This window comes from Netta rufina, assembly GCF_964035555.1.
Source record: "Netta rufina genome assembly, chromosome: Z".
Classification (NCBI taxonomy): Eukaryota; Metazoa; Chordata; class Aves; order Anseriformes; family Anatidae; genus Netta; species Netta rufina.
Window position 1 is genome coordinate 52,725,141 of NC_140126.1, and position 15,846 is coordinate 52,740,986.

The following is a 15,846-nucleotide window of genomic DNA, read 5'->3' on the forward strand; positions in this document are numbered from 1 at the left end:
TTCAATAAGATATTTACTTTTAATTATTCATAACATTCTCAAAACAGTTTAAGGATTCAAATACTCAAAAACAACAAAATTCAACCAACAGCAATAAGAAAAACAGCAACAAAAGCTGAGGTTATAATACAAGATCAGAAACAGTCCCCTGACTGAAGGCATTTACTTATTTGTTTGATCTTATGGACTTCACTTTCTCTACTCAATCCCATCATGATTTTTTTCTCTTTTCCTGCAAAAGCCTGGTTTATTTGCTCAAGAGAATATTCAATCCATGGGGGATTTCTTCTGTGGGCTGTCTGACCACAGTGGCAAGTCAGCAGTAAGCAGGCTATATTTTTCTTCTTTAATTCATGATGAATGTATCACTGGATTCTGTAAACACTACTGAGTATACATTCAAGCTTTGTTCTTAGTGAAAGTGGCACTTACTTGAACCCTTGCAGTCAAGATAGCTTAGTTTTATAGCACTTTACAGGTATAATAGCTGGTTATGTACTTCTGATAAAATTCCTTTTTCCAATGGCTTAGCGGGTATTGACACATATCCTCACTGGGATCCCATTGCCATTCCACAACATCTTTATGATGAAGTGCATCTTCTGTACTTCTTACTGTACTTTGCATGTGCTTTATTGCTGTACACATTTCCCTGTTGTTAATTTAAGTGCTCCTCTGTTATGTAATACATATAACGTTTTAAACTCTAATGGCATCCTGTGAGGACTGGCATTAGAAAAGTACCGATACTTCAGATCATCATAATAATGATATTTGACTGGTTTTCCATGTAAATCCTTCGGGAATGGCCAAAATCCATACAGGTGAATTTCATCACAAAATCTGGTGGCAAGCGTGTACATGAGGAGACCAGTGCTGGGTCGTTTGATGTGGACCTTGTTCGTCAGCCAATAGCTGCAAAGAAAAAAAATACGTTAAAATATCTCATACAACTTAGTGTGAATTAATCATGTCAATAATGTAAAAGTGCTGATTGTGGATGACACCAACATGACACATTGGAGTGTCAACACACTGGAGGGAAGGAATGCCATCCAGAGGGCCCTTAACAGGCTTGAGAGGTGGGCCTGTGTGAAACTTATGAAGCTCAACAAGGCCAGGTACAAGGTGCTGTGTCTGGGTCAGGACAATCCTAAACACAAATGCAGGCTGGGTGAAGAATGAATTGAGAGCAGCCCAGAGGATAAGGACCCAGGGGTGCTGGTGGATGAAAAACTGAACATGAACTAGCAATGTAAACCAAGAGTATCCTGGGCTGCATCAAAAAAAAAACTGTAGCTAGCTAGCAGGTTGAGGCAGCAACAAGAGAAAGACATGGACCTGCTGGAGCAAGTCCAGGGGAGGGCCACAAGGATGATCAGATAGCTGGAGCACCTCTACTGTGAAGACAGGCTGATGGAGCTGGGAGTGTTCAGCCTCAAGAAGAGAAGGTTCTGGAGAGGCTTCATTGCAGCCTTTCAGTACTTAAAAGGGGCTTATAAAAAAACAGATGGGGAGAGATTTTTACTAGGGATGATACTGACAGGAAAATAAGTAATGGTTTTAAATTAAAAGAGGCTAGATTTAAATTACATATTAGGAAGAAGTTCTTTACTATGGTGGTGGTGAGGCACTAGAACAGGTTGCACAGAGAAGCTGTGGATGCCCCATCCCTGGAGGTGTTCAAGGCTTGGTTGGATGGGGCTTTGAGAAGCCTGGTCTAGTAGGAGCTGTCCCTGCCCATGGCAGGGAGTTTATACAAGGTGATCTTTAATGGTCTTTTTCAACTCAAACCATTCTGTGATTCTAAACTTATTTTTATCTATTCATTTTTTTCATTTATTTTAAATATAAAACAAACAAAAAGTTTATTCTCTCTAAGCTGAGATCATGAATGGTGACACTGGATTTGGCATGCCTTTACACCACCTAGAAGAAAAGTGACAGTGCTGAAGAAAAGCTGTCTAAATGAAGTTCTCAGTTCAGGCTTTAAACCTAATAAGAACTCACAATTTCTGCAAATGCTAGAAAATTGCAGTTAACCTCCTCACTCCAGAGGTCAGGCAACACAGCCTCTTGCTATAAGCTTTAATCTCCTGCAGCAGCCAGTTCACCTTATCAAATCACCCCTACTCTGGCCAAGTGATTATTTCACAGATTATTTGACTAAAAAGAAAAAAAAATAAAAATACGAAATGTAACACGTTACAGAACTTAATACAAACGAAGCTTTACTTACTTTGCTTCTGAGTAACTACTCAAAGCTTCCTGTTTGCTAATGGCAGTCTTTGAAAATGTCAAAATCTTACATTAATAATTGAAAAATGGTTTGTATTTATTTATGCACACAATCCTACTGAAGCTATGGGACTGCTTGTTTGTTTGTTTGTTTTTCTGATCCAGTAATAACATGTCTGATTGCGAATTTAGAAGCCACAGGGAGTTTTCAAAGACACAAACAGTGGGTAGATACAGAACAAATGTGAGAACTGAACAGGATTGCAGCATGTAACTCACATTGGTACCTTCAAAATTTGTCACCAACATTGTTTTTCACCCCCAGTCTTTAAAAATAAAACTTCAGTGAAATACTGCTAGCCTGGTTTGGCAATATATATAGTAAATATACATAGTAAATAATAGCAGTCTGGAAGTACTGGTAAAATGCTTTTCCCAGGTCTGATTCAATATAGAGTTTATTAACACTTTACAGAAACACTGAAAGGCATATAGAAACCTAAACCTGGTCAAACTGTGGAAACAAGCAGCTGCAAGTAGGGAAACAAATCAGGACCTTACATAGCATTGCCACACAAACCTAAACCATTGCACTGTATTGCTGTTTTCTGAGGTAACTGTAGATTGTTAATTATTTCTACCACAGCCTAGACAAGGCGGCAAGGGAGATTAGCCGCACTGGACCAGAGTTAGCCATTTGTTAAACAGGGTTACAATAAGTTTGCAGTTTAGAGTATACAACCAGATTAATTTAAAGGCACTTAGGGATAAAGCAGGATGATACTTGATAACATCCACTCATTTGAATGAGAAAAGATACCAAAAAATATGTCTTTAATCGAATGTTTAAGTGTCTTAAAAGCATCAGGTGCTATGCAACATTAAAAATAATCATCCCATTGAACCTGGCCTCTTCAGTTTCCCTCTTTTCCAAAAATACACAGGCCCTAAAGGCTGATGTTTTTCAAATCACAGACATATATATGTGTGAAAGAGATTTTTTTTTCTATTGTAGTCAAATTCTTTTTAGAAAACTGAAGGATTCTATAAGCAGAAAGCAATTCTAGGCTGACTGATTGCCTTTCCAAAGTCCACAGAGGGAATGACTCAGAATTTTGTTTGGCTGTAAAAAAAAAAAAAACACAACAGGATGGTAGAAATCATATTCGAGAAGCAAATGCAATGGGAATAGTTACATGTACAAATGACTCATGTACTATACACCAGTTTTCCAATGTTTTCCTAAACCTGAGTTTTCAGACAGAAGTTCTGGAGATATTAAGCAGTTTGCTTCCTACTCTGAGAAAATTATCCATCATTTTAAAACAAGACAATCAAAGGGGAGATTCTAGTGACTCTTGGTCAACTGCTGGCTGAAGATGAGCCAGCAGTGTGCCCAGGTCACCAAGAAGGCCAACAGCATCCTGGCTTATATCAGGAATAGTCTAGCCAGCAGGACTAGGGAAGTTATTGTCCCTCTGTACTTGGCTGTGTTGAGACTGTACCTCAAATAGTGTGTTCGGTTTTGGGGCTCTTACTACAAGAAGGACACTGAGTTTCTGGAATACGTTCAGAGAAGAGCAACAAAGTTGGTGAAGAGACTAGAAAACAAGACTTATGAACAGGGGGAAACTTATAAACATCTGGAGAAAAGGAGGCTGGGGGAAGACCTTGTTGCTCTCTAAAACTACCTGAAAGGAGATTGCAGAGATATGGGTGTGGGTATCTTTTCTCAGGTGACAAGCAATAGGATGTAAGTAAACAGATTCAGGTTGCAACAGGGGAGGTTTAGATTGGATATTACGAAGAATTTCTTCATGGGAGGGGTGGTTGTGCATTGGAATGGGCTGCCCAGGATAGTTGCCATCCCTGGCAATATGTAAGAAATCTTTGGATGTGACACATAGAAGGACATGGTTTAGACTTGGCAGTGTTAGACTGATGGCTGGACTTGATGATTATAAGGGTCTTTTCCAACCTAAATTGTTCTGTGATTATTTTTTTCCTTTTTTTTTTTTTTTAATTTATTTTTATTTTTATTTTAATGTTTGCTTGTAGAGATGTTATTGAAAAAACAATGCTGACCACTTTTGGCAATTTGCATCACGGATATAAAACAGACTGAAACTGAAACGCAATTATTTACTTTTTGTAGAAACTAGCATTTCCCTCTTCAGAAGTAATTTGGTGCCCACTCTAATCACATGCAGTCAACTATCTACATGAATCTACATGAGTGTCTTTAGCCAAACAGTAATCAAACTTGTTGCATTTAGTAAAATACTGCTATTGTCTAAGCTGAACTTCAACTTTACAGGAATAGGAAAATGGCTGTGATGAAGAAAATTAGCAGTAAAAAGGTATATCTAAATATCTTAAAAGGCCACAACAACTACTTAGTGAGAGTTTCTGTACAGGAATAAGGATTAAAGATGTAATAAAGAGCTTCTCACAATTTTAGAATTTAAATGCAAATCCTTTCTTCTGCTTTTCATAGTCCAAAATCATAGATAAAGGACATTTAACTTATTGATTTCCAAATTCTGAATTCAAAATATGGTACTGGTTGTGCTTACTGTTGAAAGTTTGCAACCCGGCATAAATCCTGCCCCAGAACAAAAGAATACAAGTAACTCAATGAATGAAATGGTTAGAGGCATTCAGAGCTCCAGCTTCCTGCAGCACGTTTGATCTTTGCAAACTCCTGGCTCCCAACCTCTTCTTGAGTTGATAAAATGGACTGTGTGGTGTGAGTAGCCTTTGTGATTTTGGTACTGAAATATGTGTTATCTTTTAAGTCACTCAAGCTTAGTCACTTAGCTACTCAAATATGAAGCTTTGTTAAGGCTGAATTTTAGAGATAACTGATGTTGTAAATGCTTTTTTTTGCACCTGCTTTCAGTTTCTAAAGTTTTGTTATAACATCAGTTTAAGCCTAAACTTAAAGATAAGCCATAATATATTCTTCTTACCTGTTTACCTGATATACACTAATTCTCTGTGCAACTAAGATTAGAAGGTGAGGGAAGCACACAGATCCAAAAGCACACAGCACCACAGATCCAAAAGAGGATCATTTGTTTCTCACAGCTTGTCTCCAGATCTTCACTAACGACAAGGCAATTCCTGATTTTCAGGTAGGATAGAGAAGTAATTTAAATCTACAAAGGAATAGGTGAATCTTGCCGTGTTAGAAGTTGGAGTCCACTATTAAGCCCATATGTATCTGGCTGCAGTCACATACTGCATCACTGCAGTACTCCAGTGACTTGTTCTGATAATTGTGCTAAAAAACCTCCGTTGTGTGGCCATGCTGTAAAGCAGACTACTTAATTTAGAGAAATGTGCCAATGTGTAAAAGCACTTCATTTCTGTAGCTTTGATGACTTGAAGATAGGTAGCTTAGAAAAAGACTGCAGAGTTTGCCTGCCCATCCCCAAAGCCACTGCCAGTCTGTCCTCACAGGAAAAGGCTTCTCATTACTTACTGTATTCTCTCTTGCCTTACACATTTTTGCTGCCTGCCAAGATGCCCAGGTCTTTTCCAGGAGAGCTGATCTCAGCCACTTGGTCAGCCCCCAGCCTGCATTGTTACAAGGGTTACCCCTTCCCTGTTGTAGGACTCCACATTTGTTCTTGCTGAATTTCTTAAGTGTCCTGCTGGTCCATGCCTCCAGTCATCCAGCTAGGTTTTCACCCAGCTAGTTGTTCAGTCATCCACAGTATAATATCCTAAACTGAATACAAGAGTATTCTGGAAGACAGTGCCTAATGCCTTGCTGTCATTGAGGTGTATGACACACAGTGCCCTCCCCTCATATACAAAATGTAGAATGTTTATAAAATGCACTGTTATTTTACCAGCTAAACTTAATAAAAGTGTGCAGTTGTCCCTTCATAAAGCAAGTTCCTTTTATGTGACTCGCCTTTGTCACATAAGATCATTTCTATTCCTATTCACACTGACAACAAACAAATTCTAATTGCTACTCTTAGAAAAGATTTTGACATTTTCTTGTGGAAGCTTATTTTTGTATTTCTATAAGAATAAAACTATAATCATCAGCAGACAGCAGTAGTACTCGATCAATAGAAAGTTGCATATTGAGAGATTTTGCAAGGATGTGTCCTGTTACTATGTGAAAGTAACACAATGGTCTGACATTGTGGAATAGGAAACATTGCTGAAATGAATGGAGATAGCAGGGGCAAAAAGTTGAGGATAGGACTGAAAATAAAAACAGAGCTTGCTAGATTCAAGGAAAAAAATAAGATACAATTCAATAATTCATTTACTTCTTCAGAGGTGCATGCAGAGGTTAGAACTGGTCAAAAGCTGCATGTGAGCCAACAAGGCAAACTACCAATACCTTTACTATTATGTGTCTGTCATTTGAGATGCTTGCATGTCAATTCTTCTTATCCCAGAAACTGAAAGGAGTCTTTCCACTCCACATAAAGAAGCAGAAATTGGATGACTCTTTACCAAGATGTTGCCATCCCACACTTGCTGTACCTCTATCAGAATCAAGCAAATTACATTAGAAAAATAGAAGCTTAAGGATTTTTTTTTTTTACCATTGCAGTCAACAAACTCTCAGAATACCTAAGATCTGGCTTTCTAAATCTGCTTTTGAGTGTGTGTGTGTGTGTATACACTTGTTTTGTTATTGTTGTTGTTTTTAAATTTATTATTTCTTTCAATCCTCAGAAAGTCATATTTTCTTAACCTCAGCTGAGCTCAAACTGTTTAACTCAACCTTGAATAAAAATAATTGAAAGAAAGTAAAACCAAATGAAACGTAGAGTGTGAACAGAATATAATATAAATAATTCCTTCTTTGATCAGACAGTAAACCACCTGGCAAAATGATTACCTCCAATCACAAGTACAACACTCCAACCCAGTTCTTTGCCACTGGGTTCTGAAACAGTTACAATGCAGTGCAAGTTACAAATCAGGTTTACTGTACATTGGTCTTAAGCCTTGTGTCAGCAGTAAATTGGTATCATTTGTAATGATCTGGAAAAATGAATAGAACCATGAAGGAAAGGAGTATGAGCAGCAAAACTCCGTCTACAGTACAAAACTGCAAGAAAAGCAATTAAGGATGTAAAAGTCCACACTGTATGTGACATGCATCACTTTTATATACCCAGTAATCACTGGTACAAGATTGCTTTGACACTTGCCCTCATGTTTTTATGGAACCTCAATATTTTGTCCTTTAAAAATACTGAACCTGTTTCTGCAATATGAAAATATCACCTATAGCTTAATTGCAGTCAAAACCACCAGGCTTCCACATCTAGCAAGATACCTTTAACAATTATAAAAATTGAATGCGCTATTATCAGCATGATTTCACGTGAAATGTTAATTGAATAACGTGTTACTACCTGGCAATGACTCCCCACAGCTATTGACAAAAAATAAATTTGAATAAGCACACAAAAAATATAGGCATCCACTTTAAAGATAGTTGATAAATGATCTTGCCACAAATGAGTAATATATAGAAGAACTGATGCCAATCTTCATGACATAAACTGGAGAATTCAGATAACAATTGTTTACTCTGCTCATGTGGAATAAGTGACTTCTGAATAGATTAAAACATGATATGTTCTTTCTGAAGGCTGTACTCAGTCAACACGGAAAATCTGACCCGGTGGGCTACTTTCAGTTTAGCATATTTAATGTTTTTACTTGTTGAGTCTACATACCAAATTCCACAGGGTTGCTCAGTATAAATGGGATCAGAATCAGTCTGGGTATATTCCACTGCACTTTTAATTACTTTTCTGGAAAGGACTGAATCTGAGGAAACATATATATTTATAACACTGAATAGCTCTGCAAGATTACATATCAAGCTCTGTTCATTGAGTGGCAGGCTGATCCCTTTGTGAACCTATTCATACACATTTGCCTGTCACAGAAATTCCTTCTACAGCCACTAAATGGAGGGAGTATTTCAAACTAACAATCTCAGAAATTTGATACGGCACATGAAGAAGCTAGAGCTTGTATATTGTCTCACTTATGCTCTCTCAAAAAATATCCTCAAAAAAAAAAGAAAAAACCTGACATGGGGTAACGGGAGAAAAAAGTAACTTATGCATGAAGAGACAGAAAGCAGAGTAGTATTAAAAAGAGAAAACTAAGAAAGTTTCAAACTTATGTAGTGTGCAAAGAAGGTGAACAGGCTTTTTTTTTTTTTAACTTTAAAACAAGTACTACAACATAAAAGCTATGGACCCAATGGAGATATCCAATGGTACATCTAAAGTAGGCAGATGAAAGTACTTTTTCATACAATGCACAACTGAACTATGAAATTCATTGTTAGAGGATGTTTTGGATGACAATAGCCAACCTATTAAAAAGTGTCAAATTGGTAACATCCACAAATACAACATTGCAGATAAAGCTCCTTCTCAGGGATCTGTTAAACTGCTGAACACAACTTGGCATCTCTGCTGTTACTTTTATGTGTTGGCACCTGGCATCAATATGACCACAAGCTAGGGAGAGCTCAACTTGAACAGACACTTTTATGGTCTTAGATCCAGCATGGCATTGGACTTGATGATCCTTGGTGGGTCCCTACCAACTCGGGATATTCTATGATTCTATGGCATGCTGGATAACATGGTGCAAATAGCAAATTATACTGAAGAAAGAGGTATCTTGTCACGAGAGCAGCAGACAGTTTACTAGGAATTTATGTTTGTAAATGTAGTCAGTTACATATTTATTCCCAAAAAAAGAGAAGTTGAATCACTTGTCTGACCTTAAACTTTCTGTGGTCAAAGCCTAAAATTTCACTAAAATTCCACAACCCTTCATCTAACCCTCTCAGTTTATATGATTCTATTAATTAAAAATATGTATTTTCCCATTCCTTACTGAGATATGCCTTAGGCAGAAGACTGCATTACAAAAATGTGAAAGAATTAGTGTAAATAATACTGTTGTGAGTGTGACAGTCAGCATGGAAACACTGCTGAAGGTTTGCATAAGGCCTACTTTATAGTTTTCAATGTACTCTATTTTGAAATGGTATACACAAGAACTGTTTCAGCAAAAGAACATAGCACTTAATGAAAATCTGAAACACTCACCAAAACTGTCACTTGCTGTTTTGTAAGCTTAATTCACTACATCAAAATTAAGGGCTCATTTTTGTTTTCCTATTATTCTTTCACTTACATTGGCAAGTAAATTCAAATTCTTGCATATGAAGCAGATTTCTAAGAACACTCAAGAGCCTGGACTCTGCCTGGCAATCTTCCTGATAAAGAGAGTGAAAAGAACTAATGACATTAATGGTGAACACAGTATGTTGCATCACCACAGCTAAATGTGGGTATGGCCAGCAGGCTGCCTTCAGTGTTAACCACCATTCTGCAGAATCTTAACCACTGTGTGCAGGCTTTACTGTCTCTGGCAAAATAATTGAGAACATATTGAAGCTTACTTTTACCTATCTCAAAATAAAATTGTCCAAATTCCCTGTACAGGAGACTATTCTACTTTGCACCATTGTTCTAGAATGATCTGCTGCCAGAGTGCTTTAGTCAATTTATGGCAAATCACCTCAATAAGAAAGGATCAGCTAAGGATAAAGAAATATCAAGATACAGCATAACACTGCACTTCTGTTGCCAGTGAATAAAGAAACGGTGGTCGAAGTTAAGAACAGTTAAGCATATGAATCTGTTGCTCATACATAAAAAGATTTTGGTGTAATGGCTAGAATCCTCCACAGCCATAAGCCATCTAATACATATTATTTGGAAGGATGGGGCAGTAAAGCTTATAGCTGAAGTAGAGAGACTTCATGGCTAATTAACAAGATACTTTTAAGACGGAGAATGTCTTTGACCCATTTCCATAATATTTCCAAGCCATCACAATACTCTCAACAGAACCCACACAAGCTTCTTCAATTTTCATCTACAAAAAAGAAATATTGACCTACATTTAGAAGAAAATCATAGAATGCACAAATCTCTTCAGATATTTGATAAGAACATCCAACCAAAGGAAAAGACCCCTTCTTCAGTCCTTGAATCAATGACAACAGCTTTTTATGTTAAATCATCATTAGTTTTAGTATACTAAGATCCCATGCTGCAGAGTTTTTGACCCATTCTTCATGAACAAGGACTTTCAAAATTGCCCACATATTGTTTTGATTTTAAAACAGGGCAGAGAGACAACAACCTTTTCTTCAGAAAAGCCCTCCAACAGATACATGCCACAGCATGACAACAGAAAATATGAGCCTCAGTCTTGTCACATCTTGGAGAAATAAGTTTAAATCTTCATGTCCTTTGGAAGTGTTCTGCACTCCATGCTGTAGTACAAAGGGAGAGTGAAGGCCATCATCTTCCACCTGCTTCAGTAACTTCTGAAAGAAAAGAACAGCACATAGAGATGGAACCTGATTTTTAACAGGCACAGGGCATCCTCAAAGCGTACCTACAAGGCCAAGGTTTTCTTACAAGGCTGGGAGAAGGTCACACTGTCCATACCTCTGCAAGGCTAAGCAAGACTAAGCACCTGACAACCTGACCACTGCTGTCATGAGATGCACTCCTATTTTCTTTCAGAAGTTACTGAAGCAGATGAAAGAGGATCTCCTTCATTCTCCCTTTGTAATACAGCATGGGAGTGCAGACAACTTGCAAAGGACATGAAGGCTTAAACTTGCTTCCCCAATATGTGACAAGATTTAGGTATTCCAGAATGTGGAGAGAAAAAAAAAAAAAAAGTTAAATTTTATAACAAAATTCTAAATTTTAGAAAAATCCAAGTTGTTCTAAGTCTTTATCCAAGCCTGTTCTAAACTTGAAAGTTGTGCCTTTACACAAGCCTGTTTCTACAAAACATACTTCAGCTGAAGACAGTTAATTTCCTTACTTAGCCATGAAACTTTAGTAAATACTCTTATTTTCACACTAGTATGGGCAATGCTGAGTCTATGAAATTGGTTAATGGAAGTCATCTTAAAGTTCTATGGAATAAATAGGAATAAAATTCTAAACTATTTACAAATTGAAGAACCTAATGACTACATATCCAGACAGATAATAAAGACATTCAAAACCTACTAGAGTAAGAAAACAAGTGACTCTTAGGCAAGTAAGATTTCTTTTTTTTTTAATATTCTCTATAATTCCAAAGAAATTTCAAAGTTTCTATTAGAAACACTCTCCTTCTTGAAGAAGTTGAATGTCACTTGGTTTGTTCCAGCAGCAAATAGTAAACCCTGGAAGAAAGGACTTCAAGAAACAGTATCTGCAAAGCTTACAGAACAAAAAATAAATGAAAGTGAACCCACTATTTAAGTAATAAACAACATATATTTATTGCTATTCAATACTACACAATCCAATTAATTCTGCACTTAATCTACAGAAATAGTTGGAATACTTATCTATGTATATTTTAAAAAAATAATAATTGTACTTATCTTTGAAAAGACTTTGTATAAGAAAGAAAACTACGATTTAACACATAGTTCACTTCAGATTTATCTGGTAAGAATAGCTGTCATCACTATAAAAGTGATAGTGTACTAACCTGGTCTAGCAGGTTCATAAAGAACCAGTCTGTAAAGAAACATCTTTCTCTAAATTTCAGTCTCTGGGCTATGTGAAAACAGGATTGCAGAGATACTAGCAGAGGCCCGTATATTTTTCTTTTGTGACTGAAAGTTACTTGTAGCACTAACAGGAGACGCCTCCAAGTGCTTTTGTTGAAAGAGAATTGATGCAGCTTTCAAAATACTAAACATGTCAAAGTAAGAAACTGATGTCTTTTTTTCAAAAGACAGCTACAATGTGACTGATAATGCTTTGCTTTCTTTCCATGAGCAGTATACTAATGATCAAACAGGCAAGATAACTTTTCTGGCTATTTATACGGATACTATCATTCACATTATTTAGACACCAGCTGAGTACAGGTACTCAACAAAAAAACAAATTTCTAAAACTATTTTGTAGATACAGCAGTAGACCTCTTCAAAAATATAGATGCATACTGATTTCTCTTAAGGGACAATATCAGCAAAGGTTCACCTTCATACAAGCAACTTTCATGTGGCTGGGTCAAGTGATTGACATACAGACATAACAGTGTTTAAAGATAACTTGTTTAAAGATAAGGGTTGCAAAGGAGATTATATATGAGGAAAATTATCTACTTTGAATTTGAATGTTATTTACATGCTACTGGCCTGTCAGATGTTTTGAACTGACTTTAGTCTGAAAATGCTACAGCTACATGGGATTTTTTGATAAAATAGTTTAAACTCTTCTGTGAGTATTCCATGATATACAGAGAATCTCTGAAGCCAGATACTAACAGAGGAATAAATACTTTGTTATTCAGTTACCTGGATTTCTGGTCCCTCTGGAATCAGTTTACATTATTATTATACATCATCTGGAATCAGGTCTACATTAGCAAGCAGTGTGGACAATTAGGATTTGCTCTGTAGGGTGGGACAGTTGGTACTGAGTATGGGATGTCCACACCATGTACCTAACATATTTTTTCCACCTGGCACCACAAACTGAGTGTCCATTTGCAGCTGGGACATACTTCCTGTGCCACAGGAATAGCCCAGTTTATTTTCACCTGAAAATAATGTGCTTTAAGACCCTTCCATAACATAAAGAACAGTAAAGGATCAGGACATTTACTTCAAAAATGCCCTGATTCAAACTAAAACCACTCATGTATGGACATCCAATAACAGCTAAATATTGACTTAAATGGTGGCAGGAACAGTTTCCAAAATATTTCTTGAAGATTGTAATTAGCATGTTTAGGCTGTTCTTCGAAGTTTCATGTTAAAACTAGCCTACTGTACTAGAAAAAGCAACATATCCATCTATCATCTATCTATGTATCTATGTATCTATGTATCCATCCATCCATCCATCCATCCATCCATCCATCCATCCATCCATCCATCCATCCATATTTATATAGATAGATATATCCATAATATCTATATCTATCTATATATAATATCTATAATATCTATTTCCTAATAACGAAGGTGATGTCTTTTTTATTCTCCTCAAAGTCGACAAATCTGTCAAGAATAGAGATCATGAGAAAAGGTGCCAAATCTAAACTGGGTTTGGTACTCATTAAGAAGGAATGGTTGCAACTATGTTAGCACAAAAACTAGGTCTTACTTGGTATTGTCATGCTTTGGTTGCCACTGTGAAGCACAAAGTAAGTAAATAACAGAAAAAAAAAAAGAACAAAAAGGAATAACTATGTGCAGATGTATGTGAGAGTGGAACTGCATTTCTGAAGGAGAACATCATCTAGGAAACAGCTACTTATTTTTCAAGACAATTTAGACCAAAATAAAAGCAATGCAATAAGGATATTTTAAATGTGATAAAGACGATCCCAATTGCAGAAGTTGGAGGTAAAGATAACTATAGAAGCTTGAATAATTTAACTGTTTATAGCTTAGTGATATTGGCAGACTGGGCTTGACCTACTTCCAACTAATTACATGTCTATACATTCCCTATATTCACTTCACAATAACCATCTTCTCATAGCCTTACTGGGTAGGCTGGAATGCATACACATCCTGTAACATTGACATACTATTTTTAAGACTTCCTTATCAAGTTACTTTATGCTTTTGCACAAAATTCTAATCTTACAAAGGCCATGTTGGAGGAAAAGTTGCAATCTCAGGTATTTGGAAGTTTTCTGATCTTTTTTCAGTAGGGCTTTGCATTTGATCCACATCGCCTAACAGGAATCTTTCTTCATGACACAATTTCATTAATGATAGGAAAATGTGAGCTACACTATGTCCCCTGTTAAATAAGTATCTCCAAATCTCATGCAATTCAATCAAACAGAAATATTTGGTTGGAACTTCATAAACAACTCGTGTATAATCTTAAAGGCAGTTCAGCTCAATCTTTTGTAGGCCCTTCAGGTCTCTGAAAACCCAAGCTTTCACTACATGATTCTCTTTCATGACCAAGAAAGAAGAAGCAAAATACCCAGCAAAGCTTTTCTAAGTGAGACAGTTTGCTGGCTGGAAGGACATTTCTATCACACAGTCTTATAGACCTACATAATATATAGCGATAACAGCAACAGTCCTCTGTTACTCATGAGTGGAGACAGCAGGACATTCAGAGAATTTGAGTTAACGGTAATGCTCATGACTGGTGAATATGCTAAGCACAACAGAAGAGATATGTGCTACTTTGCTCACACAGATTTGCTAATGTGCTTCAACTAGAGAATGTCTCTGCTCTAATACACTTCATCAGACCAGCAACTTTAATTAGCGCTAAGCTCTGCAGTTTTCCTTTGTGATTTAACATACACTAGGGAATCTCTAAACTCATTGTAACTGGTTGAACACCATTATGTCCCTATTCTCAATCACCAATTCAACACACACAAGGAAATAATGGTTAGAAACATTAAGCATACTAACAGTGCTAGTGAAAAACCTCAGCAGGAGAAGTAGCATTGGGTTTCCATTCTGGAAAGCACACTGGGCCCAATCCTAACAAGGCAGTTATGGAAGTAGGCAAAAGAAAGCAAATCCATTTTAAGTAAATTTGACAAGAAATATAAGTATTTTTAAGGAGTTGACTTTTTTTGTTGTTCTTGTTGTTTTTCCTTCTCATATGCATTTTAAATTTTACATATATCTTTCTCTAAAAGATCATTGGGATTAATTTGGAATAAACAGAAATGATGAACCAAAAGGATGAAAGGGAGGAAGAAAAAGAATCATGATCATATTGTAAATGGCATAAGAGAATTTAATTGATCTTACAGAATGAAATACCTTTGCCTTCACAATTAATTTTCTGTTCAGCAAAATACAGCTACCTATTTTATGGGAATATATAATTTTTTCAAAATTTGCCTACTTACCGAATGACTGAATTAGAAAAATTCCAGAATTTAGAAATAGACCACAGAAGTTGCAGAGCTCGGTACATAGAGACAAACCTAAAGGCATATTTTCCATTTAAAACTGTTAAATGATTTGGATAGTTACTTGAAACAATGCTGGACATTACACAAGATGATTCTTCTCATACAAAAAAAAAAATGCTTTTGGTATATCAAACTTTCATACACAGAAACACATATAAAGGTGAAAAAAACGCTAAACAGAGAGTGAAAGTATGAAAAACATAGGCAAAATACATAAAGTATGTAAACAAACAAACAAAAAAACAGCATTTTCTAACAGCAAAATAAGGCAATCACATAAGACAGGTATTTTGTTTCTCTGGGATTTTCAAGATATCGGTTAATTTATAGCCTAAACTCATACACTGACTCACAATCATGCAGGTTTTGAATGAGAACACTTTCCTACACTGAAAGAAAAGCAATGTTGAAGACAACTTTTCCCCAACTAGTAAGACTGTTGGACAACGTCCCTTCCCTCTCCACTCCTCTTACAATTGCAGAATCATGGAATGGTTTGGGTTGGAAGAAATCTTCAAAGATTATGTTGTCCAGCCCTCCTGCCATGCACAGGGACACTTCCCAGACATAGGTTAACCAAAG

The 15,846-nt window shown here is 36.5% G+C and overlaps 1 protein-coding gene across 1 annotated transcript in view; it reads right to left on the bottom strand.

Moving 5' to 3' along the window:
* Positions 1–247: 247 nt before the first annotated feature.
* ST8SIA4 (ST8 alpha-N-acetyl-neuraminide alpha-2,8-sialyltransferase 4) overlaps positions 248–15,846 on the bottom strand; it is a 58,045-nt gene continuing 42,446 nt past the window's right edge. The window contains exon 5 of the mRNA XM_084304845.1: positions 248–915. Coding sequence (XP_084160971.1) covers positions 633–915 — 283 coding nt within the window. The 3' untranslated portion in view covers positions 248–632. The remainder of the gene's footprint in view (positions 916–15,846) is intronic.